Source organism: Rana temporaria, chromosome 3, assembly GCF_905171775.1.
Source record: "Rana temporaria chromosome 3, aRanTem1.1, whole genome shotgun sequence".
Taxonomy (NCBI): domain Eukaryota; kingdom Metazoa; phylum Chordata; class Amphibia; order Anura; family Ranidae; genus Rana; species Rana temporaria.
The window spans coordinates 89,325,843-89,352,815 of NC_053491.1; the positions used below are offsets into that span (position 1 = coordinate 89,325,843).

The 26,973-nt window shown below is 44.2% G+C and overlaps 1 protein-coding gene across 1 annotated transcript in view; it reads left to right on the forward strand.

Annotated features, from left to right (window-relative positions):
* Positions 1-349: 349 nt before the first annotated feature.
* The window catches only part of SNX1 (sorting nexin 1), a 73,114-nt gene continuing 46,490 nt past the window's right edge, over positions 350-26,973 (forward strand). The window contains exons 1-3 of the mRNA XM_040342921.1: positions 350-513; positions 24,891-24,993; positions 25,067-25,188. Coding sequence (XP_040198855.1) covers positions 403-513; positions 24,891-24,993; positions 25,067-25,188 — 336 coding nt within the window. The 5' untranslated portion in view covers positions 350-402. The remainder of the gene's footprint in view (positions 514-24,890; positions 24,994-25,066; positions 25,189-26,973) is intronic.

Genomic DNA, 26,973 nt, shown 5'->3' on the forward strand with positions numbered 1-26,973 from the left:
ACCATTTTATTTTACAGGGTCTCTCCTTTCAGAAAATATATACTTCCTTGGGAGGGGGTGGATAGTACAGTCATTTCTAGCAAAAAAAGTGTGCAAAAAATAAAAAAATTACCCAGGCAAGAAGTGATAATTGTTGCTCATATACAATCATTAATATTACATAATTATTCTGACACTATGAGCTCATCTGACTGAGCTCTGAACTGGAAGAATGGAAGTTGGGCGGAGGTCTGTGAAAGCCCCGGGTACATGCTGTTCCCCATACCGACCGCACGTGGCCGCTGTCGTTCATTTGTTTTGGGTTTATTTTTTTTCTTCTCGGTGACGTCAGTCCGGCGCCGCCCCCTGTCCGCTACTCACCGGAGTTCCTGTGTAATCTTCCCGCTTCCGGCTGCTAGAGTGATGGCGGATGAAAGTGGAGCGGCGCAGCGGGATCCCCCGGAACTAGATGAGGATGAGGAGGCTGCGGGCACTGACAGCGACACCGAGGGGGAGGATATCTTCACCGGCGCTGTGAGTAGAGCAGGTGACAGGGAATGTGAGGGTCCTATGACAGGGCTGGGCTCAGTCCCTCCCTGACAGGCAGAGGAGTGTACAGGACTGACATATGGGAGTCATACAGGACAGCCCTGGCGTGTCCTCACTATAGTGTACAATACTGGGGAAGGGGTTATCAGAACAGCTGTGCATGACGACCAATCGGCTTCTAGCTTCAGCTTGTTCAGTGAGGTTTTCCAATGAAAGCTAGAAGGTGATTGGTTGCCATGCACGGCTGTTGCAGTATTGATGAGTGCTGTATTCTGATTATAGAAGGTGTGCAGGCTGACCGGTGTAAATAAAGGACAATGTCAGTGTCCCCGTACTATGATTGTACACATGTGACACCCACAATGCATCAGATTCTGGTTGTGGGGGACACATATTAGGCAGCTTGATTGTTTCTGCATTTGAGATCAGTTATAGGGCTCCTTCACATGAGGAGTGGTAAAACCATGTGGTGAGCCATGTTTTTTACCGCCAGACCCCCCTGTTGGCTGCAGTATCTCATGGTGTACACATGGCATGACCACGATGCTTTGCTGCATCGATTAGGCCCACTGTCACTTTTTGTTGGCATAGCACCTGCCCATTCCAACCTTTTCAAGTAACTGTGACCACTCTGCAAGCAACCAAAACCATGGGCAATGCACGCGTGCTAAAGTGGGTTCAATGGGTTAAAGGAGTTAAAAAGGGGAAAAAAATGTTTTGCCTAAAATTAATGTCTGCAAGGTAGAGAGACAGAATAGTGTAATGATTCTGCTAAAAAACAAGTAAATACCTATTAAATTCCTTCATCTATATCACCTCCGGCGTTCTAGTTTCTGTTCTCTCATTCACTTCCTGGTTTGCGGCGCTCGTTCGGGTAAGAACTACATTTCCCAGTATGCATTGCGACACGCCCAGTAATTCACACCTCCTTAACCACTTCCATACAGGGCACTTATACACCTTCCCGCCCAGACCAATTTTTAGCTTTCAGCGCTGTTGCACTTTGAATGACAATTGCGCGGTCATGCTACACTGTACCCAAACTAAATTTTTATCATTTTGTTCCCACAAATAGAGCTAGAGATAGGCGGCACGGATAGGCGGCATGGATGGGCACTGATAGGCTGCATGGATGGGCACTGATAGGTGGCATGGATGGGCATAGATGGGCACTATTGCATGTGTTGTACTAATGGATGCCAATCAGTGATGCCCATTGTGGGCACTGATTGGCATCATTGCGGCACTGATTGCCGTCCATTTTTTGTGTCCTCATCCCTGGTGATCTAGAGTGGCATCCTCTTTTTTCTTTTCTTTTTTTTTTCTGGTGGTCTATATGGCCATCCCTGGTGGTCCAGTGGGCATCCTCGGGGGCTGTGCTGATGATCGATCAGCACAAACCCCCCCCTGTCACATGAGCAGCCGATCGGCTCTCCTCTACTCGCGTCTGACAGACACGTGAACAGCCGTGATTGGACACGGCTGATCACGTGGTAAAGAGTCTCCGTGAGAGACTCTTTACCTTGATCGGTGTTGCGGGGTGTCAGACTGACACCCCGCAACAACGATCGCCGCGATGCGCGCCCCCGAATCCTGAGGACGTCATATGATGTCCAGTCAGGATTCTACAACCACTTTGCAGACGTCAATATGTCATTGGCGGGCAGCAAGTGGTTAAAGTCTCTAACACGTAGAGAGCGTCCTGCCGCACAGATGTAGTTCCCAGGAGGGGGCGATCACGTCACTGACCACCGCAGTAAAGCCTCCCTTCACGGTGGTGAGTGACAATCAGACAAGCAGGAAGTGAACAGAACAGAGAAGAAATAGAGCAACTTCTGAGCAAAAACAAACAATGAGGAAGTGAAAAGAGGAATGTCTGCAGGTAAAGGATGCTTATTATGAAACATTTTTTTTCCTTTTACAACCTCTTTATGTGGAGCTCTCAATGCTCAGCAGCCTGCCTCTGACACCCCCAGTCATGGCCCAGACATGCTGATTGGTCCGTTGATCAACACAGAGCTCTATACAGAGCTAAAAGCAAAGCAGGGATGAGAAACTGAGATCTCTTGGTAAAAACAACACACAGTACACACATTGGTAGTAGGGCTGGGAAAAAATCGTTTTGAATCGAATTGCGACATCAAATCGATTCCGATTTTCAGAAAATCGATTTCCAATTTTTTGTTTTGTTTTTCCCCAGGACCGGCGCTGACACCGCACCGATCCTGAGGACCCGCAGGCAGGAGTTTTTAGGCAAGTCCGCGAGGCAGGAAGTCACGGCCTTGCCTAAAAACTCCTCAGGACCGGCGCGGTGTCCATCTAAATAAAATAAATAAAAAAAACTCGATTTGAATTTTAAATTGCATTTTTTATATATATATATATATATATATATATATATATATATATATATATATATATATATATTCAGTTTTTTTGGGAGGGAAAAAATTGCCCAGCTCTAATTATCCTCTTCCCAGCCATTACAGTCACAGTATGTATTCTTACCACTGTATTAATGTCACAGGTGATGTCGGTGACAACACCCCCCCCCCCAGCGCCACTTAGTGTCAGATTGTCCACCGCACTATTGCAATCACCGCCATTGCTAGTCCTGTATGTGTATAATATAGTTTGTAGGCGCTATAACTTTGATGCAAATCAATATACACTTATTGATTATTTTTTTTACAATAGACTTGTAAAGCAGAATCCATTTTGGCCAAAATTTATCAAGAAATTAGATTAAAAAAAAATGTTTGATAGCAGAAAGTAAAAATGTTATTTGCAAAATGTTCGTTCTTTTTTGTTTATAGCGCAAAAAAAAAAAAAAACCCCAGTGGTGATCAAATACCACCAAAAGAAAGCTTTATGTTGGGTACAGTATCGCATGATCACGCAATTACCAGTTATAGTGCAATGCTTACAAGGACACCTATATACATAGAGGCTGTCCAAAAAATATGACACAGTATGGACTAAGTGGTTGACAGAATCCTCTACCGCCGATTAGGATGCTTTCCCACCACTTGACTGCCACCCCTGAGGATCCAATCGTTCCCTTTACAGCATAATGTCTCATGCGAGTTGTGTCAATACCGGTTTACCCTTGGAGGGTGAGCCCTGCCAGCTAACTGTTGATGGTCACCCCAGGATATCTGTAGAATGTTTGACATTTTTTATGCTACTGGGGCCAGGTATTGGCTTTGCTGATGTACATTTGTGTTTATTATGGAAAAAATATATACAGTGCCTTGCGAAAGTATTCGGCCCCCTTGAACTTTGCGACCTTTTGCCACATTTCAGGCTTCAAACATAAAGATATAAAACTGTAATTTTTTTTTGAAGAATCAACAAGTGGGACACAATCATGAAGTGGAATGAAATTTATTGGATATTTCAAACTTTTTTAACAAATAAAAAACCAAAAAATTGGGCGTGCAAAATTATTCAGCCCCCTTAAGTTAATACTTTGTAGCGCCACCTTTTGCTGCGATTACAGCTGCAAGTCGCTTGGGGTATGTCTCCATCAGTTTTGCACATCGAGAGACTGAAATTTTTGCCCATTCCTCCTTGCAAAACCGCTCGAGGTCAGTGAGGTTGGATGGAGAGCGTTTGTGAACAGCAGTTTTCAGTTCTTTCCACAGATTCTCGATTGGATTCAGGTCTGGACTTTGACTTGGCCATTCTAACACCTGGATATGTTTATTTGTGAACCATTCCATTGTAGATTTTGCTTTATGTTTTGGATCATTGTCTTGTTGGAAGACAAATCTCCGTCCCAGTCTCAGGTCTTTTGCAGACTCCATCAGGTTTTCTTCCAGAATGGTCCTGTATTTGGCTCTATCCATCTTCCCATCAATTTTAACCATCTTCCCTGCCCCTGCTGAAGAAAAGCAGCCCAAACCATGATGCTGCCACCACCATGTTTCACAGTGGGGATGGTGTGTTCAGGGTGATGAGCTGTGTTGCTTTTACGCCAAACATAAAGTTTTGCATTGTTGCCAAAAAGTTCGATTTTGGTTTCATCTGACCAGAGCACCTTCTTCCACATGTTTGGTGTGTCTCCCAGGTGGCTTGGGCAAACTTTAAACAACACTTTTTATGGATATCTTTAAGAAATGGCTTTCTTCTTGCCACTCTTCCATAAAGGCCAGATTTGTGCAGTATACGACTGATTGTTGTCCTATGGACAGAGTCTTCCACCTCAGCTGTAGATCTCTGCAGTTCATTCAGAGTGATCATGGGCCTCTTGGCTGCATCTCTGATCAGTCTTCTCCTTGTATGAGCTGAAAGTTTAGAGGGACGGCCAGGTCTTCGTAGATTTGCAGTGGTCTGATACTCCTTCCATTTCAATATTATCGCTTGCACAGTGCTCCTTGGGATGTTTAATGCTTGGGAAATCTTTTTGTATCCAAATCCGGCTTTAAACTTCTTCACAACAGTATCTCGGACCTGCCTGGTGTGTTCCTTGTTCTTCATGATGCTCTCTGCACTTTAAACGGACCTCTGAGACTATCACAGTGCAGGTGCATTTATACGGAAACTTGATTACACACAGGTGGATTCTATTTATCATCATTAGTCATTTAGGTCAACATTGGATCATTCAGAGATCCTCACTGAACTTCTGGAGAGAGTTTGCTGCACTGAAAGTAAAGGGGCTAAATAATTTTGCACGCCCAATTTTTCAGTTTTTTATTTGTTAAAGTTTGAAATATCCAATAAATTTCGTTCCACTTCATGATTGTGTCCCACTTGTTGATTCTTCCAAAAAAATTACAGTTTTATATCTTTATGTTTGAAGCCTGAAATGTGGCAAAAGGTCGCAAAGCTCAAGGGGGCCGAATACTTTCGCAAGGCACTGTATATATTAGCGTAGTGCCGAATGGGAAAAAATGGCTTGGTCATGAAGGGGCTAAAATCTTCTGGAGCTCGAGTGGTTAACAAGCATTTAACCTTTAAAGGAGTCAACTGCAAGTGTTTTTTTATGTAATTTGCAGATTTGTCCTTTGCTTTGCCCAGTCTGGCCTTGAGGGTTCAACTGTCTCAGTTTTTTTTCAGTCAGTTTTCTGGATTATTCCCGAGGAGAAGGAAAAAGCCATAAGTGGGGTGCAAACTCCCCTCTGAGACGGAAATCATGCACTGTTATTGGGAGCAGCAGGGTGACCTTTCCATGTCACTTGACCTATAACTAAATCAGGTTTGGGTGAACTGGCCCTTTAAGTAAATGTGCATCTCTGTGAAGATGTAATTACTGTCAGGCATGGCTTTTTTTCAGGGGGAACTTGGGGAACTCAGTTCCACCACCTCTGGCTCAGACCCCCTTGGTGCCTGCTCACCACAATCACTTGTAAACACAGAAGTCTGGTTTCTGTGTTTACAAGTGACAGCTCGGCACTCTGTGTGTAACCCCCCCTGAACTCTGCACTCTGTATGTAATGCAATCCTGGTATTTAATGCCCCTTTAAGACCCTTCTACTGTTTGTGAAATCTTAACGGGGTCGTGGTTGAGTTCCTGCACCTATTTTCTGAGAAAAAAATCTCTGCTGTCAGGGATATGAAATTAGTAATTCCATTGTTGGAAGTGACGACTAGGGACTGCCTGAAGCCAATCCAATTGTATTGTCGCCATCTGTACAACTGTTTATATTACTAACAAGTTACATGGTTAAAGAATTTCTTCATAAGCTGAACTTTCGCAATACTACAAAGCATTTGCTGATGCGAGCCGTTTAGTGGGATGCAGGAATTATCAAACAAGTCAGACATTCTTCATTGGAAAACAATAGTCAGCTTTTTCTGACCTCACAGACCACCTCCCCCACCCAGCATCGAAAGCACATGACTAAAACATCCCATATATGATGCTGTGTGCTGTAACTCCAAAAAAGATCCAGTTCACCCCCGGTGACTTCTAAATCTGAGGGGCTATGGATATCCTATTTATGCCTGAGGTACATATTATTAACCATGGTACAGTTACTAAAAATATATTTCTAGTAAATGTATATATGTGCCAAGATATGGCTGAGTCTTCTAATGTTACAAATGTGTACTGTTAGATAAAATATCTTCACTGGCGTCCTCTGCAAATATGACCTCCATTTCTTATCCAGAGCCTAACATGTGAGGTCACCAGCCGCATTTGGCCTTCACATGCTTCATCAGTAGGAGCAACATAGAAAAGTAACTGTTATCATTTGTTGCTTTTTATTGCTGAAACCTAAGCTGATGTCCAGCTTAGTTAAACAAAGCAGAACAAAGTCCTGGCGCACACCAGTGCGACTTGTCATGCGTCTTGACTGATTAAAGTCGCATCACAGGTCGCACCCCATTTGCTTCAAAGGAACTATTTAAATTGCTGAGACTTAGAATAAGGTTCCTGCACTATTTCTGTGCGACTTGCCTACTGTGCACTTTTACCCCCTTCCTGCCTGCACCAATTTTCAGCGCTGTCACGCTTTCAAAAACAATTGCGTGGCCACGCAACATTGTACCCATATGATTTTTTTTTTTTTTTTTGCACAAATGGAGCTTTCTTTCAGTGGTATTTAACCACTTTCCGCCCGGTCAATAGTAAATTGACGTCTGGGAAGTGGTTTCGTTATCCTGACTGGACGTCTATTGATGTCCTGTAGGATAACAGCCGCCGCACGCCCGAGGGTGTGCACATCACGGCGATCGTTGGTGCGGTGTGTCAGTCTGACACACTGCTACATCGATCTCAGTAAAGAGCCTCCGGCTGATCACATGGTAAACAGGAAGAGCAGCTGATCGGCTTTTCCTCACTCGCGTCTGACAGACGCGAGTAGAGGAGAGCCGATCGGCTGCTCTCCTGACAGGGGGGGTACGTGCTGATAGTTTATCAGTGCAGGACCCCCCTCGGATCACAGGACCACCAGCATGCCGCCCAGGACCACCAGGGATGGGCATCCACACTGGACCACCAGGTATGCCCCCTAGACCACCATGGAATGCCAATCTGTGCCAAGGCAGCTGCCAATCAATGCCCAGGCAGCTGCCAACCAGTGGCAGTGCCCACCCAAAATCTCTGCCAGTGCCACCAGGGATACCCATCAGTGCTGGATATCAGTGCCATGTATCGATGCCCAGCAGTGCTGCCTATCAGTGTGCCTATTGATGCCACCCATATGTACCCACCATTGCAGCCCATCAGTGCCCACCACCAGTGCCACCCATGAGTGCCGTCTACCAATGCCCATCAGTGCTGCATATCAGTGCCATCCAATAGTGCCGCCTACCAGTGCCCATCAGTGTCGCATATCAGTGCCCATCGTCGGTGCCACCTCATTGGCGTCTGCCTTATCAGTGCCCATCAGTGAAGGAGAAAACGTACTTATTTACAACATTTTATAACAGAAAAAAAGGTATTTTTTTCAAAATTTTCGGTCTTTTTTTATTTGTATAGCAAAAATTAAAAACCCCAGAGGCGATCAAATACCACCAAAAGAAAGCTCTATTTGTGGGAACAAAATTATAAAAATGTTTGGGTACAGTGTAACATGACCGCACAATTGTCATTTAAACAGCGACAGCGCAGAAAGTTGAAAATTGGCTTGGGCAGGAAGGGGCGTAAGTGCCTGGTATTGAAGCGGTTGCTTAATACATGAAAACAAACCAAAAATTTGGAGGAAAAAAAACGTTTTTCATAGTTCAAAAATTTTGCAAATGGATAACTAATTTTTGTCCTTCACGGGTGGACGCTGAGAGGCTGCACCAGTGGGCGCTGATGGGACTGCACTGGTAATCGGGACTCTGATAATCAGTGTAGATGTCCCTTCACCGGCTCTCCTCTCCTCATTGTCGGCGTGAGGAAAGGTATGCCGATAACTGGCATTGTGATTAGACACAACAGATTGTATGGCAATTAGCCACTGTGCTTGGTTCTTAACCTCAATCTGATTTTAGTTTTGTCCTAAGGACATGGTGATCCGAGTGTGCCGTGCACGTGGGGAAGTGTGATCAGGAGAGGAAATTGCACTGATAATTGACTTTGAAGTCGCACTGGTGTGAATCGGTGTTCATTTTGTCAAATAAAAACTTTTCGGCAATTTTTGTCAGTGCCTTTTTTACTGTGACAAAAGCTAAAGGAAAAGTACACCACATTTTCGTCCACTGATTAAAACTATGACGAAAATCAATTCCATTTTAGTTAAACGAAAATGTGAGGGAGGGACGTTTGCCCTTGTGAACTTCCTGTTTCCATGAAGCTCCACCGGTGTAGAGCCCGTGAGTGCTTCCGGTCCCAGCAAGTGAGTCCGTAGTGTACTACTTAGCTGTTGGCACTGCAGCATTACAGGCCTCCTCAGACAACTGTCCAGAGCAGCACTGTGCATTACAGGCCTCATGACAAGAGTGCCACTCACGACTGTTCACAGCAGAGCACTGTGAGTGTGTACATTGCAAGCCTCCCCTCAGACTACCGTACAGACCACTCTGTACATTACAGGCCTCCTTTGACCATCGGCATCCAGAGCACTGTACATTACATGCCTCTTTTCAGACCTGAGACCACCATCCTGCACTATGCAGCATTACAGGCTTCTCGGACCTACGTCCCAGAGCACTGTGCATTACAGGCCTTCCCTCAGACCACCATCCACCACTGTCCAACATTACAGGCCTTTCAGACCACCGTCCCTGAGCACTGTGCATTGCAGGCCTTCCCTCAGACCACCATCCACCACTGTCCAACATTACAGGCCTTTCAGACCACCGTCCAGAGCACTGCGTAGCATTACAGACCACCATGCAGAGCACTGTGCATTACAGGCCGCCTCTGACCACCGTCCAGAGCACTGCGTAGCATTACAGGCCACCTCAGACCACCATCCAGAGCACTGTGCATTACAGGCCTCTCCCTCAGACCACCATCCAGAGCACTGTGCATTACAGGCCTCTCCCTCAGACCACCGTCCAGAGCACTCTGCAGCATTACATGCCTCCCTTCAGACTACCATCCAGAGCACTGTGTATTCTTGGCCCCATTATGACTGTGAGTTTGTTCAAACCTTGATACCATAAATAACATATTCGATTTTTTTTTTTTATTTTTTTTTTTTAACTCCAGGAGTATTTGAGTTCGGAACTTGTAGAGAAAAGTTTCAATAATGCATTACAATTTACCTAAACCCATTCGATTTTAGACGACTAAAATGTACCTGATAAAGGATACAGTTTGCCCTTTCACATGGGCATTCCGATCAGGTATGCTTGTAAGTTTATCAGGCGGACCTGATGGAAGCTCCATGCATCCCTATAGACAGGTGGTTGTAAACAGTCTTGTGTTCATTTACATCCGCCTAGCTCTGAGTCTGTCCAGGTCCAGAAAAGGGCTGTATTTTTAATTTCCAGACTGAACCATGACAGATCGGGTGTCGGCCGAATGTCTCGCCCATAAAGCCATCATGGGTCTACTGTGTAAATGTGGGCACTCACTTAGGCTGGGTTTACACAGATGTGAAATTAAATGCAGATTTCCCAGCATCCAATTTGCATGACAGGCAAGTGTGACTGACTCTCCGTAGAGCCAGTTTACACATGTCTGGGGCGGCCGCTGTCCGAATTGAAAAAGGGTCCAGTGTTCATGCTATAAATGGATCTTTAGAAGAGTGTTCTAATTGAGAATAATAGACAGCATGGGGAATATGAGCATGGTGGTGCTGTATTTTACTATGTGTGTCTTGTTATATTAGGCTCGAGTATATACTATTTTATAAAGGTTTAAAAAAAAAATGTTTTATTTTATACTGTGTGCTAGGGCTCGACAACCCCCGGCCCTCATGGCGACAAATTTCGTCCTGGTGCCTGTTCTGCCACCCAAATTCTCCACACACCCCATGCCCATCAGCAGGCCCAGGTAGAGGGGAGGGAGGAGAGTGGACATACATCCGATCTCCTGCGCTTCTTATTGGGACGTCACTTCCGGGTCCCCCTTGACCTTTCACCAGCCATCATAATCGGGAAAGAATGTAATGCAGTGTGATGTGCATGGCATTAAGTGAAGCACAGGGAAGACATCCAGTGTATTTTGGACCCTGGATTTCTCATTAAAGAAACTGTCATCAAAATGGGGAAAAAAAAGGTAAAAACTTTTTTTTTTATTATTGTAAAATTTTTTACCTTGCGCCCAAGCAATTTGAGTTTACCATGAGGTGCAAACCATTCATAGGCTTGAATAGAAAAGCCAGTTTAGACTTTGCCAAAAAACATCTAAAAAAAGTCAGTCCAGTTCTGGAAAAACATTCTTTGGACGGATGAAACTAAGATTACTCCTGTACCAGAATGACAGGAGGTAGAAGGCTTGGAACAGCTTGTGATCCAAAGCACACAACGTCATCTGTAAAACATAGTGGAGGCAATGTGAGTGAGTGAATAACTTGTATAGCGCTACAAATGCGAACTAAATCGCCTCAAGGCACTTTTTTCCATCCGGTGTCATCCTGATCCTTCAGAAGAGGTGGGTCTTGAGGTTTGCCCCTATGCAAAACACACTGCAAAAGCAACTTTGGAGCTTTAAAGGAAAAGTGGAATATCCTGCAATGGCCGAGTCAATCACCTGATCTCAACCCAATTAAGCATGTATTTCTCTTGCGGAAGGCATCGCTGAAGACGGCCACAGTTAGGGCCTGGAAAAGCATCAGAAAGGAAGAAACCCAGTCTTTGGTAATGTCCATGGGTTCCAGATTTCAGGCGGTCATTGCCAGTAAAGGATTCTCAGGGTTTGAAGAAGCACTGAGGTCTGTGTGAAACGTACGCATCACCTTCTGGGTTCGGACACTCTGTCTTTGTTTGCTGTCATTTTGTATTTTTGGAAATAAATCGTTGGAACGTTTCTTTGGTGTGCAGTAGTTCTTTTATTCCTATCGCTCATCAGTGGCGATCCGTGGCTTGCACCCAGCGCATCGGACTGTAGTGACTACTCACCTGGAGTGGCATCTTCCTTGTTTTGAATACTACAGTAGATGGTCCCTGATCACAGTACCCCCCAGAATACCCCTACCCTGATTACAACCCCAGATATCTCTCACACACACACACACACACAGATTACACCCCTAGATACCCCTCTACACACTGCAGAGCACTCCATTTCTACTAGAGTGGTGGGGCTGAGTGGGTGGGGGACAGAGAGGGAGGTTTAGAGGAAGGGGGGCTGACAGACCCCCCCCCCCCTAGCCTTGTCCCTATCCACAGTCCCTCCTCTGCACGCCCTGATGTTGGAGTGGAGAGGATGTTGAGAGATGGAGTCCAGGCTTTGGTACTCCGGGGATGCTTGTGCGCACCACTTTGGAGGTCAAGGAGGCTGTGAAGCTCTTCTCTCTACTGGGCTCCCAGCTGCCCTCAGTGTTCACCTTCCACACGGACACAGCCTCCTTATACGAGGCCACCCACTCACCATGTGAAGATGCCAGCACCCCAAGGACGTTGCAGCACCACGCTCCCGCTGCCACCCAACTGACATTACAATAGGGCTGGTGCAAGGATTTTTGAAACCCTAGGCCATGAGTCTTCAAAATATGGCCCTCCAGTTGTTCAGGAACAATTCCCATCATGCCTAGTCATGTCTGTGAATGTCAGTTTTACAATGCCTCGTGGGATGTGTAGTTCTGCAACAGCTGGAGGGCTGTAGTTTGAGGATCCCTGCCCTACGCGAAACCTCATTTTGCCACTATGGTACATGAAAGGCAAGAAGGATCACTATTGCACATGGAAGGCTGGAAGCCTATGGCACACTTAGGGAAGCGAGAGAAGGGAGCATTCACTCAGTGCTGCATTGTCTTCAGAGGCACAGGCAGTGTCATCAGGACAGGATCATTGACTGCTTTGAAAGCTGGACCAATGCAAAAATTACGATGCCGAAAAAAACTGAATGCATGAAAAGTGTAATTTCATCATCTCATCACTTTTAAAGGGCATCGTAGGGTATAAAATTAGTATGTTGATGATTGAATTGTAGGGTGTGGTATGGTGGATGAATAGTTGACCTTACTAGAAAAATCCAGAGCTGCAAGCAGGATACAGCGGGCGTGTAAATAGTTGAATTTCTGCTCTGGGTAAAGTTTATCTTTCCTTGCACGTCTTCTACAACAAGGAAGTGCCTCCAGGTTGTGTTGGAGAAATGTCATTGTCAGCGGCACAGATTCACTTAAGCATGCAGGTGGCAGCCTGCTGTAATACATATAGCGTGACATCTGTGAGATCACCTCCTGTTTATTTTTCTTAAAGTTGTCGTACAGAATCCCTATTGTACAGGTGATGACTTATTACACCACAGTTTAGGAGATTGATAAAACTGTACTGGATACACATTGGTTGACGTTCGCTGTTTGTAGGTTTCTAGAAACCTTAGACAGTGGTGAAGGTGTAAATAGGTAATGTAGGAATGTGTATTTGGGACTTTCCCCTTTCTTCCTGTAAGAAAATTGTGATGGAAAATATATTTTTTAAAAGCCTCCAATAAAAACGAAAACACCATTTGATAGCATGGGGAAGGGTTCAAACGTGTGACCATGTTTATTGTCTGTACCATCATGTCCTGGTGTCACAGAGATAGGAAGTAACATTTTCCATGTGGCATCACATAACCTGAAAATACAGTGTAAGACCCCTTTCACGCTTATGCGACTTGTCCCTCGATTTTGGACTGCAAAATCGCATGACAAGTCCTTCTCCACGATTTTCAATGACTACCATTCATATTGGCACGACTTTAAGTCGTGCCGATTTCAAAGTAGTTCCTGCACTACTTTTTTTCTGAAGTCGGATCCCGGTATTATCTGGTATGGATTTTAAGGGCAACCCACCATGCCGAAAAACCGTGTCGGGGTCCCCTCAAAATCCATACAAGACCCTTATCCGAGCACGCAGCCCGGCAGGTCAGAAAAGGGGGTGGGGACAAGCGAACACCCTCCTCCTGAACTGTACCAGGCCGCATGCCCTCAACAAAGGGGGGGGGGCGTGCTTTGGGGCAGGGGGAGCCCTGCACCCTCCCAACCCCAAAGCACCTTGTCCCATGTTGACAAGGACCTCTTCCCGACAACCCTGGCCATTGGTTGTTGGGGTCTGCAGGCGGGGGAAGGGGGTTATCGGAATCTGGGAGCTCCGTTTTATTAAGGGGGCCCCAGATCCCGGCCCCCCACCATATTTGAATGAGCATGGGGTACATTGTACTCCTACCCATTCACCTGGGATAAGTGTCAACAATAAAACACACTACACAGGTTTTTAAAGTAATTTATTCAGCAGCTTCGGGGGGTCTCTTTTGCCTTCTCCCCTCTCTGACCTCTTCTCTGCTCTCTCCGGTTCTTCTCCCGCTGTCTGGTGTCTTCTGCCGGGTCTCCTCCGCTTGCTTCTGCTCTCTTGCCCGCTCGTTTGCTCGCTCTTGCCCGGTCTTCTCCGTTGTCTTCTTCCGGGTCTCCTCCGCTTGCTTCTGCTCTCTTGCCCGCTCGTTTGATCGTTCTTGCCCGGTCTTCTCCGTTGTCTTCTTCCCTCTGCTCTTCTTTGGATGTTGACACGACGCTCTCTCCCACTGTAATGCCGTGTGCGCAACGACTTATATTGACATGGGACGGGGTCACCGGGTGATGTCATCCAGTGACCCCGCCCCTTATGACATCACCACCCCATCATGCCCCGGGTAGTGACATCATAAGGGGCGGGGTCACCAGATTACATCACCCGGTGACCCCGCCCCATGCCAATATAAGTCGTTGCACAATGCATTGCAGCGGGAGAGAGCGTTGTGTCAACATCAGAAGAAAGCGGAGGAGACCCGGCAGAAGAGGCCGGAGAGGGGAGAAGGCAGAAGAGACCCCCGGAGCTGCCTAATAAATTACTTTAAGTGTGTTTTATTGACACTTCTTTTTTTTTTTTTTTTCAGATGTACCCCATACTTATTCACATAGGGTGGGGGGGCAGGATCTGGGGCCCCCTTATTAAAGGGGGCTCCCAGATTCCGAAAAGCCCCCCTGCCCTTAGACCCCTACAACCAACGACCAGGGTTGTCGGGAAGAGGCTACAGCTGCTGATTGGTATATTCTGACTGCTGTCTGAATACATTGTCCTGTCGGAGGGGATTTCTCCATTCACCTAATTTGTGTGGATGTAGGAATCATTTTTTCTCAGCCCACTGGATGAATGAAAATGAATTATTTTTGGCCAGCTTAATTGAACCCCAGGTAGCAGTAAAAACAAGACCAGAGTCCTAATCCTTCCCTGCTCCTCTGTGAGCTGTAATATACCATTCTATATACACACTATATTGTCAGAAATATTGGGACGCCTGCCTTTACACATACATGAATATTAATGACATCCCAGTCTTGGGCAATAGGGTTCTATAACGGCTTCAACTCTTCTGGGAAGGCTGTTCACAAGGTTTAGGAGTGTGTCTATGGGAATATTTGACCAATCGTCCAGAAGTGCATGTGTGAGGTCAGGCACTGATGTGGATGAGAAGGCTTTGTTCGCTGTCTCCTCTTGAATTCATCCCAAAAGTGTTCCATCGGGTTGAGGTCAGGTCAGGACTGTGCAGGCCAGTCAAGTTCCTGCGCCCCAAACTTGCTCATCCAAGTCTTCATGGACCTTGCTTTGTGCATTGGTCCAAATCATTTGGAGGGGGGATTATGGTGTGGGGTTGTTTTTCAGAGGTTGGGTTAGTTTCAGTGAAGGGAACTCTTAAGGCATCAGCATACCAAGACATTTTGGACAATTTCATGCTCCCAACTTTGAACAGTTTTAGGATGGCCCCTTCCTGGTCCAACATGGCTGCTCACCAGTGCACAAAGCAAGGTCCATAAAGACATGGATGAGAGAGTTTGGAGTGGAGGAACTTGACTGGCCTGCACAGAGTCCTGACCTCAACCCGATAGAACACCTTTGGGATGAATTAGGCTGGATTCACACCTATGCATTTTTTGTGCTTTTTGCAGATTTGCACTACAGAACGTGTTTCATAGAAAACCATGTTGAATGGACTGTAGTCCAAATCTGCAAAAAGCACTAAAAATGTATAGGTGTGAATCCAGCCTTAGAGCGGAGACTGCAGAAACAAAGTTGCATCCAAGTAGCACTATATAATTGCACTGAAAGCTGGATCAAAATCGTATTACAGCAATGTGAACCTACTGTACTTTGTCCATGCAGGGTAAAGCCATGAGCTCACTTTGCTGCCATCATCTCCAATTGTATAAACGTACCTTCCTTTCTAGGGGTGCAACGGATCAAAAAACTCACGGATCGATCCTCGGATCAGGAGTCACGGATCGGATCATTTTCGGATCAGTAAAAAAAAAAACACAAGACAAAGGTTTTGTCTTTTTACATTTTTATTTATATATATATATTTATTTTTTTTTTTTTTTTTTTTTTTTTTTTACTACTAATGGCGGCGATCAGCGATTTTTTTTTTTTTTTTTTTTTTTTTTTTTTTTTCGTGACCGCGACATTATGGCGGACACATCGGACAATTTTGGGACCATTACAGTGGGAAAAATGGCAATTACAGTGTTACCGTTTTACTAGTGTGGGGGCAATGTTGGCTATGGCTATTATTAATAGCCATAGCCAACATTGCCCCCACACTAGTAAAACAGTAACACTGTAATTGTCATTTTTGCCACTGTAATAATAGTCATAGCCAACATTGCCCCCGCACTAGTAAACAGTAATACTGTGTGTATAGCCATTTTTCCCACTGATTACAGTGGGAAAAATGGCTATACACAGTGTTACTGTTTACTATGGTGGGGGCAATGTTGGCTATGACTATTATTACAGTGGCAAAAATGGTAATTACAGTGTTACTGTTTTACTAGACCGAGTACATCAGTACAGTGAGTTGGCTAATGGCTATTAAGCCATTAGCCAACTCACTGTACTGATGTACTCGGTCCGTCTCCAGGTTACATGCAGAGTCAGCGGCGCAGCGCGCTCTTGCAAAATAGAAAAAAATCCACGAGCAGAGGGAGGGGTGATGACGTCAGCGCGCACCGCCGCCGAGTGTACCAAGATGGCCGACCGCTCCAGAGCTAGGCCGAAGCCGCGGTCTTTCCTAAGGCCGTGGCAGCAGTGCGTTCCGCGGATCGCATACTGTTCCGATCCGAACAGGTCGACCCGTTCGGATCGCGGATCGGGCATGATCCGTTGCACCCCTATTCCTTTCACTCCCCTGCCTCCCTGTTAGCTGGAAGCAAGGAGAGGATACCATGTGTAAGCTGCAAGTCATGACTAGGACTTCCCCTACTCATTATATAGAACTGGGTGCCTAATCTGCCAAGCACCAGCGCTGTAACTTGGGAGGAAGAAAAGTGAGTCACTTACTGTTATCTGTGCCAATTTAAATTAAATTCTGTATGTATAACATACACATAGATCCTCTTTTATAAGCACCATCACTACCTGATGTCTGGGATTTAACTTTCTCACTAACAAAAGAATTTTGTTTACTTAGAACTCCCTTAGCATACCTGTTTCTACTCACACTGTTGGGAGACTGTTTATTTTGCTTGACAGGTCTTTTCTGCCAGGTAAGCAGGCCAACCAACCCCTTAATTCCAGTTAGCAGCAGTTTTTTTGTCGGTTCTAAAACTGTCAGAATAGATTTGAAACCATTATAACGAACACTACATCTGTTGTACTCTGCTGTCTCTTGGAGGAAACGGCACTACGTCTGTTATACTCCACTGTCAGTTGGGTGCCTTGAATTTGCATATTTTAGGTGCCAGTGTTTAAAGCAGAACTTTACCTATAACAACTTTGATAAAAAATAATGTTCTTTAGCAAGGAACATACATTCCACATTAATAATTATGCTACCAAAATTAGCGTGTGCTGTAAATTGCCTCCAGCATTCCCCCTTTCTTCCTGCTGGAGGCTGCCATTTTGCTGATGCCCTGAACAGCATTAAAGTGGAGGTTCCATCAACAAAACTATTTTGCTTTAAATTGTAGCTTACGACTAAAAAAGAAAAATATTTTTTGTTTTTTTACTCATCTGTAAATGCCTGTTGCTATGCTGTCCCACAAAATCTGCCTTTGAAACCACCTAGGATTCTGACATCTCCCTCTAATGCTCCTGGGAAATGTGTGTCATCATTTCCCAGGATGCAGTGCGCTTTCCAATTATCACTCCCCATCCAAGACTTCCAGGAAGTAAGTGCCTGTAGGCTTCACAATGCCCACAAGCAAAATGACAACGGTGTAGATATAGTTTTATAAACTATCTTTTTTGAATATCTATGCGGATCGGCGGCGGATTGTAAAAGAGTAAGTGACCAGATTTAAATCATAAAGCGGAACTATACTCTTTAACAGTTTAACAAAAAAAACTGTTGCGTTCCTGGAATGTCAGATTTGCCAACTGTCAATTTTTTTTGTGTCCTCAACCAAACTGTCAAAACATCAAATGGCAGGTGTCATAACTGATCAAGTATGCAGCACTATGGCAGCTGCAGATCAAACAGAAGCGGCTTCCTGGGCTGTAAAGAATAGGAGGGTTTAATTCTGCTTTAGGAATGTCAGCAGAACGGAGTCTACAAATTTGGCACTGCCTAAAAATGAAGAGCAACTGTGCATGTGCAGAGCAGGGTGAGACAGTGTATTACTGGATTTTAAACAGTATAGACATTTTTATATTTGAATGTTTAACATAGATATAGCTGCAAAGGGGTCAGCCCAACGTGATCTAGCAGGACTTTAGTTTTCTAACTGACCTTTTTAGTATAAACAGAAAAGTCAGTGCTACTACCCATACAACACACAGATGGCAGAGCTCTCGAGTGCTCGATCCACAGTCGCTGGCAGAGTAAAGTAATGTAGGAAAAATGATCCGCACTCCAGTTGTTGCTCTTTAAAAAAAAACTATTTTGTTTATTGACAAGCCACAGTGAACAAACGCAGATGAAAACAGTTGACGCGTTTCAGCCTATAAGGCCTTAGTCATAACCACCATGACTAAGGCCTTATAGGCAGAAATGCGTCAACTGTTTGTTCACTGTGGCTTGTCAATAAACAAAATAGTTTTTTTTTAAAAGCATCATTTTTCCTATACTACTTTACTCGGCCAGTAACTGACCTTTTAGGTTCCCAGAAATATCACTGTCTTCATAGACTATGTAGCACTCAAGTGACGATCTACAAAAGAAACCTGATTGAAAGTTGAAAGTGCTGATAATTTGTGATGTACAAGACATTGGAGGGAATTTACCAAAACTGGAGCAGTTGTGCTTGGTTACTAATTGGCTTCTAGTTTTTTTTTTTTTATATCTGTTTATTGGTTTTAACAACACAAAATACAAAATTATGTACAGTGGTTGTGAAGGGCAAATGAGATGGCCCTCACAAACTACACGCATAGTACAGAAGATGTTATTCCTACATGGTTAAACAGTTTTGGTCACCACAACATTAGTAACAAACTGGCTCCTAAGGTGAAGGGTCAACATAGGCCTTGAGCATATAGATTTAAACAATACAACACTTTCATCATTGGCATCTGACTTGCACTTGGTGAAGGGTATCTGAAATGCAAATTTAACTTGAGGGTACTTCAGAAGCTGTTAAGGGCTCCGCTAGCCATTTGGCCCAGACCTTGTCTTATTTTTGAGGGCAGCCTCTATTGGTATACATATCTTTTTGTAAAGGGGGTAAACTGTTATTAACCAGTTGCTTCCAGAGTGAGAGAGGAGGGGGGGGGGGAGTAGGTTTACGCCAACAGAGAGCTATGGCTTTACGGGCATAGAAGAGCAATCCCACTACGTCCTGCAACTGTAGGAATTCGTTTTTCAATTAAGCCCAGCATACAGATTGACATAGAGCATTGTAATGGTATGGCGGTGACCTGGTTAATGAACGACAATATCTCTTCCCAGTACCCAACAATAGCCGAGCAAGTCCAAAAAACATGGACAAAGCGGCAGCACCCAAGGGGAGAATCAGGATTCATTTTGTGTAATCTGTATGGGGAGAAATATGTCGGATGGACCATCTTAAATTGGATTAAACAATCTCTCAGATAGACAAGGGAACTAAAGGGGAAATCCCAGTCATCATTATCCAGGTCTAGGATGTCTTGTGACCACTGACTTCTCTCCAGAGCAGGCAGGGAGGTCATTATCAGATAAGAATATAATTGAGAGGTGGGCTTATTTGCAAAGTCTGATCTGAGGAGATCTTCCATAGCGGACTGGACTACCTGAGGGGCAGAGTGGGGAAATTGGCAGCTGAAGGCACGGGAGAACTGGAGATAATGAAAGAAATAGGACCGGGGGACGTTGAAATCAGAAAACTATTTGGAGAAAGGGGCCAGGAATTGGTTGATGACTACCTGGGTAATTGTTTTGATGCTAAAATTTAGTCCCGGTTTGTGGTTCTGGTAGTTTGTAAATGTGATCCAAGGTGGGGTTTAACCATAAAGGGGCATTAGGAGAGATTGCTTGTTTGGGGTATCTTTTAATCTTAAGTCCAGCTCCCCACGCACACAGTAAAGTGTGCGTGGAGGGTGTCGGTAACATGTGGAAAATAGGAATTTCAGCGCTTCTAGGAAATTCACCACTGCTTCAACTAGCGTAGTGGGATTGGTTGTGTCTGGGCTGAGCCACCAGGCAGCGGTGACTAACTGGGTGGGCAAAAAATATCAACCTCGGCACATGCCAGGCCTCCTTGGGATTAACGTGGACCATCTATATCAAGGGGACTGAGGCCCCCATATAAGCGAGGCGATTTAGGCGGGTAAAGAAGGATTTGGGGATCCATTGCGGGGAATGCCAAAATAAGTATGTGAATTTTGGTAGGATTTTCATTTTTATCAGATTCATAAGTCCTAAAAGTGATGGGGGTAGTGACTCCCATGCCTTCAGCTTTAGCCAAACCTCTTGTAACACTGGGGATAAATTTAGTAATATATAATCCAAAGCCTGTCTGGAAACCACCACCCCGAGGTACCTGAAGCTCTCAAGCCACTGCAACTACATCTGTGTGAGCCATTGGTGCGGGTCTATAGGAAACAGTAGGGACTTGGCCCAGTTGACTTTAAGGCCTGTGACAGATGAAAATAAGTTAAGGACTTGTATGGCCCCCCTGAGAGATGAGTCGGCATCATTAAGAAAAAGTAGGTCGTCTGCGTACAGAGCCACCCTCTCCTCCAGCCATCCAACACACAACCCTTTGATGTGTAGGGAGGTGCCTCCGCCACTGGTTCCATTGCAATGGCAAATAAGGCTGGAGAGAGGGGACAACCCTGCCGAGTATCCCTGCATAGAAGGAAGCGCCCCCCCCCCTATATCTGAATAGCTGATGTGGGTTTTTTGTATAGTATTTGCAACCATTTCATTAATATCAGTGGGAACACCATTGTACGGAGGACTTCCCAAAGAAAGGGCCATTCCACTGTATCGAAGGCCTTTTCAAAGTCTAGGGAGACCACCACCCTAGAATACTTGAGATATTGCTTTATGCATGTTGGTGAACAGTCTCCTTAAATTTTATGTCAGTTGCTCTATAGGCCATAAAGCTGATATCGTCATGATGGTTGGTAATAAGGGCTGTAATCTCATGGTGAGCAATTTAGTGAGGATTTTAATGATCTGTGTTGAGGAGAGCAATTAGCCTATATGAGGCAAATGAAGTAGGGTCTTTTGGAGCACAGAGTATAACTGGGCCAATTTAGGAGCAAGCAGATCCCCATGGGTCTTACAAATTTCCATGAGGAGGCTATCTGGGCCCAGGGATTTCCCAGTAGGGAGGGACCTGATCGCCACCAAAATCTCCTCTGGGCTAGTCCATCTATCTCATCAAGGCCTCTTTCTTTTATCTGAAAGCCAACCAAGTGCCAGTGGGTCCAGCCAGGCCGCAAGGTCCTGAGGTTGAAAACCCAAAGGCAGCATGGAGGTGTAAAGGGAGCAATAGTATTGTAAAAAAGGTAACCAGTATAGCTGGTAGAGAAGAGACAGACTCCCCTGAAGGGGTCACAATGCCGGGTTCGAAAAACCTCTGTTTAATCAGCTTCTAGCTTTAGTTAAGCTTTGAAAATAAAAGCTAGAAGCCAATTGTTTGCCATGCATGTCTGCTCCAGTCTTGGTAATTTCCTCCTTTGTGTTTAGCAGCCTTTGAAGGAAGACTTTTATTTAATTTTTTTTTCTATTTCAACCAAACCTATCATTCATTTGCCAATCCTGTAAAAAAAAATAAAGTGGAAGAATTTTTAGTCGCTGTGGGACACAATATATTCTTTGCTCAGTCACATTTTAAGGCCTTGTGCACACTGTACATTGATATAACGTTATAAAAACCAGGGCTGTGGAGTCGGTAGGTAAATGTTCCGACTCCTCAGTTTTATGTACTTCCGACTCCCCGACTCCTCTGTATTAATATGCAAATGTATTTTATACATTCCTTGAGGGAAAGAAACGCAACCTACCACAGGACTACTGGCTGGGAAGCCAACAGTCTACTGTATTGCACAGTTTAAGAAAAAGACAAACACAATGAAAACAACGTTTTATAAAAAAAATGTATTAATCAATCAAGTGGCTGGATAGTAGCAGCAGGCATAAACATCAGGAACAGGATTTTTACCAGTTCAAAAATACAAACCACATTATTTGGTTGTTTTAGAACAAAAACAAAGCTTATCTATAATGAACCAAAAACAAAATCTGTAAAGCCTAGAAATGGTTTATATTAATATTGAAATGTAGTTATAGGCTTAGCAAATGCAAATCAATTCAATGTAGAGTTCTAAGGAAGAGAATTGCCTCTGCCAGATCCTCTTTCATAGAGGCTCTTAAGTCAGACTTTATTATTTTTAGGGCTAAAAATAATCTTAGAGAGGTAGTTGGGCTGCTGCTTTCTCCTTTGTGTGCTTATCTGCTGCTGAAGATAGGGCAGTGGGAGGATCCAGGAAGGGGCATTTATTCTAAAACATGATTTTCCTAGGAGAATCCCATAGTCATGTTTAAAGTTTAAGCTAACAATCGGAGTTTACAAGTTTTTATAGCCTTAGCTAAATGACAGCAGTTTTTCCAATGGTTTACAGCTTCAGTCCTGAACTATTGGCCCTCCATTCCCTTCACTCTTATACAAGTGTCTCACTCTCTAGTCCTGCAAAAAACATATTTATTTAATCCCTTATCAGTGAGAGGCTAGGTTACACATGGACGCTGCGTTCCCTGTAAAAGCAGAACACAACACTATGGAAAGTATAAGTATTGCCGCTCCTAATTGTGCGTTGCGTGCCATATAGTGAAGCACATGAAAAGCATGCTTCTTCACGGTCACTTAACGTGTTCGTTTTGCGGTTACGTGAGGCACTGCATGCATTGGTCTTTATTCTAAGGCCCCATACACACGAGAGGATTTATCCGCAGATACGGTCCAGCGGACCGTATCCGCGGATAAATCCTCTCAAAGATTTCAGAGGATTTCTATGCGATGGCGTGTACACACCATCGCATTGAAATCCGCGCTGAAATCCTCTGCCGATGACGTGTCGCGCCGTCGCCGCTATTATGACGCGGCGACGGGCGCGACGCTGTCATATAAGGAATTCCACGCATGCGTCAAGTCATTACGACGCGTGCGGGGAATCCCTTTAGACGGATGGATCCGGTAAGTCTGTACAGACGAGCGGATCCATCCGTTGGAATGGATTCCAGCAGATGGATTTGTTGAGCATGTCAGCAAATATCCATCTGCTGGAAATCCATCCCAGGGGAGATTTATCTGCGGATAAATATCCCACGGAGTGTACACACCATAGAATCTATCCGCTGAAACCCGTTTGCACGGATTTATCTGCGGATAGATTCTATGGTGTGTATGGGGCCTTACAGTAGAGAAGTCATTAATTATAACTTTTTGTGAATTGGGACATTTAAACTTGCTTTTTTTTATTTTTTATTCCAATCTAAATTTAGTAGGAGTCGGAGTCGGTGCATTGTTTGCCGACTCCGACTCCAGGTACCCAAAATTTCCCCCGACTCCGACTCCTCGACTCCGACTCCACAGCCCTGATAAAAACGCCAGGAGCTTTGCAGTGAGTTTTTTCCAAAATTTTCTGCTTTTTTTTCAAAGTTTTTGCAATAGCTTTTTTTTTTTTTTATATATATATATATATATATTTATCAATGCATCAAAAACGGTAAAAGCTTGTGAGCGACGATTTTGAGCATTTGTCGACGTTTATCACCATTGGAGCACGTCTCTGAACCAACTAGTGTTGTGTGTTTTTTTTTTTTTTTTTTTTACTGCTCAGACGCCACTTCCCAAAACTGCTGATAACAGCCTATGGGGCAGATCCACAGAGCGAGTACGCCAGCGTATCTACTGATACGCCGGCGTACTTTCAAATTACCTGCGTCGTATCTTTAGTTTGAATCCTCAAACCAAGATACAACGGCATCTGGGTTAGATCCGACAGGCGTACGGCTTCGTAGATGCAATACTTCGGCGTCCGCTGGGTGGAGTTCGCGTTGTTTTCCGCGTCGGGTATGCAAATTAGCTATTTCCGACGATCCACGAACGTACGCGTGGCCGTCGCATTCTTTTACGTCGTCTCTAGTCAGCTTTTTCCGGCGTATAGTTAAAGCTGGTGTTTTGCGGCGTATAGTTATACTTGCCATGTTAAGTATGGCCATCGTTCCCGCGTTTAATTTAAATTTTTTTTTTTTTTGCGCAAGTCGTCCGTGAATCGGGATGGACGTAATTCACGTCTATGTTTAAAAAAAAGACGTCCTAGCGACGTCATTTGCGCTAATGCACGGCGGGGAATTTCGGGACGGCGCATGCGCAGTTCATTTGGCGCGGGGACGCGCTTCATTTAAATGAAACACGCCCCCTAATCGCCCATTTGAATTCCGCCGCCAGAGATGCACTACGCCGCCGTAACTTCTGGCGCAAATTCTTCCAGGATTCGATTTAAAGCCAGGTAAGGTACGGCGGCGTAGCGTATCTCCGATACGCTGCGTGGGTGCAGATCTCTGTGGATCTGCCCCTATGTGTGCATGGACACATAGGATAACATGATGGAGAGTTTAATGACTAGAAAAAAGTCTTCTCCCAAAAACAGCTGCTGTAAAAACATCCAATAATGTCCAGTGTGCATGAGGGCTAAGAGTGATGCCCGAAATGCTTGTAAAGTTTATATCTTCTAGAGCAGATGAAATAGGTAGATTTAGCGTGTGGCTCAGTGTAATGGACATCTCATGCTGGCTTGCTTCCAGGTTGATTAGTGGAAAATTGATACTGGGATCTTATCTGTAACGTTACCATCAGACTTCTATTGTATCCATGATCCCTGTCCTCATTTGGCTTAAGCTCCTAATCTCACTTCTATTTTAGAGTAAACAAGTAATCACTCCAGAGCCTAAGAAAGAGACTCCACAAGAAACCTCAAGAGAAAATGGCCTCTTCCTGGATGATGATGACCAGGATATTTTTGCAGGTACACTGTTGCGTTTATTGCATCTCTTGTGCATTTTATGGTCACTGTGTTGACAGTCTTTCCTATCCTGCAGAATCTACCGTCAAGCTGTCAGTGGACAATTCTCAAAGTACTCAGAAGGAGGAGCCTCAACTCACAACCCCTATGCTCATTGCAGCGGCCTCTGCACCCCCAAAGCAGAAGTCATTTGAAGAGGTAATTTAGGTGGAGAAACGACAAAACCTGTCATTTTTATAAAACTTTTAAAAATAAGTCTGAAAGATAACTGTTTCACCCCCTTTCAAGCCATCAACCAACGGTTTAGTTTATTGCTTAAATTTCATAGAAACATCTAGGGCTGCATCTAACCATTATTTTCATAATCTATTAGTTGGCCGATTTTTTTGTTCCAATTTAATCGGTTAATTACCTTTTTAAAAAAGTGTGGTGTATAATTTTAGTTAATATGTAAAGTTTAAAAAAAGGCAATTTATACTTAAATATCTCTATGCAGTGGTAAATATAAATAACCAATTCTATGGTTAGGCAGCAAAATCTCTAATTCACTCTGAGAATAACTGACAGATTAGATATACTATTAGAGGGTGAATCTGGTAAATATCAGATATCATTAGAAATAATAAAAAAAACTTCTTGGTGAAAGGAATTTTCAGACAGTGTATGTGGTTTTTGTTCAGAAATTGCATTCATTTTAAACTGAATGTTAAAGCGGGGGTTCACCCTATTAATAACATTTTTTTTTTTTTTTCCTCTAGCATAAAATTCGGCATAGTAGCGCGAGCTACAGTATGCCTGTCTTTATTTTTTTATCCCCGTACTCACTGTGCACTCGTAGCGACAAGATTACGACTCCCAGCGGGGAATGGGCGTTCCTATGGAGAGAGAAGGTGATTGACGGCCGGCTCTGGCACGTCACGCTTCTCCGGAAATAGCTGAAATAGGACTTGGCGCTTCACGGCGCCTGCGCATAGTCTGTCCGCAGGCGCCGTATAGCGCCGTGAAGAGCCGAGACCTGTTCCTGCTGTCTTCGGGGAGCGTGACGTGCCAGAGCCGGCCGTCAATCACCTTCCCTCTCCATAGGAACGCCCATTCCCCGCGGGGAGTCGTAATCTTGTCGCTACGAGTGCACAGTGAGTACGGGGCTAAAAAAATAAAGACAGGCATACTGTAGCTCGCGCTACTATGCCTCATTTTATGCTAAAAAGTTGTCATGGAGGGTGAACCACCGCTTTAAGCAAGTGAAAATCTTCAGCGAATGTACAAAGATTTTTTGTATTAATATTGTCTGAAAATTGATGCGTCTGGCCAGCATAAGGCTCAGTACACACCTATGCAGTTTGCTTTTGATCTGTTTCTGCAGTGTTTTGCTGTGCGTTTTGACTATTGTGCACGTGATTTGGCTGCGATTTGCACGTTTGCTTTTTTTTTTTGGCCAATTTTTTGTTGGGCAGATTAAAAAACACACATTGCTGCAAAAACGCATTACGTGCTTTTTTGCAGCTTCTCTATTGAAGTATATTGAACCAAAAAAAGCACCATTTCATGTTGAAAAAAGTCCTCGATCCTTTCCAGATAACGCAGCAGTTGAAAAAAAGCATAGGCGTGAAATGTGTCCCATAGGAAATCATGTTAAATTAACTGTAGTGTGTTTCTGCAAAAAACACATTGGCTGTGAACCAGGTCTATGACGTTTAGTAACATAATGGGGTTAAAAATAAAAATTAGCCCTTTATAGTAGAAAAAGAGAAAATAATCGCTACTGTAAAGGGTTCATTTTTTTTTTTTTTTTTTTTTTTTACTGTGGAACAGTGAAAGTAATATTTACAGTAGCGATTTAGTTGCTTTTTGTTACTATAAGGGGCCAATTTTAGTTTTTTTAACCCCATTATGTTACTGGCCGATTAATAGATTATGAAAATAGTAATCGAATAATAATTTCATAATCGATTAGTTGTCGATTTAATCAGTTGTTTCAGCCCT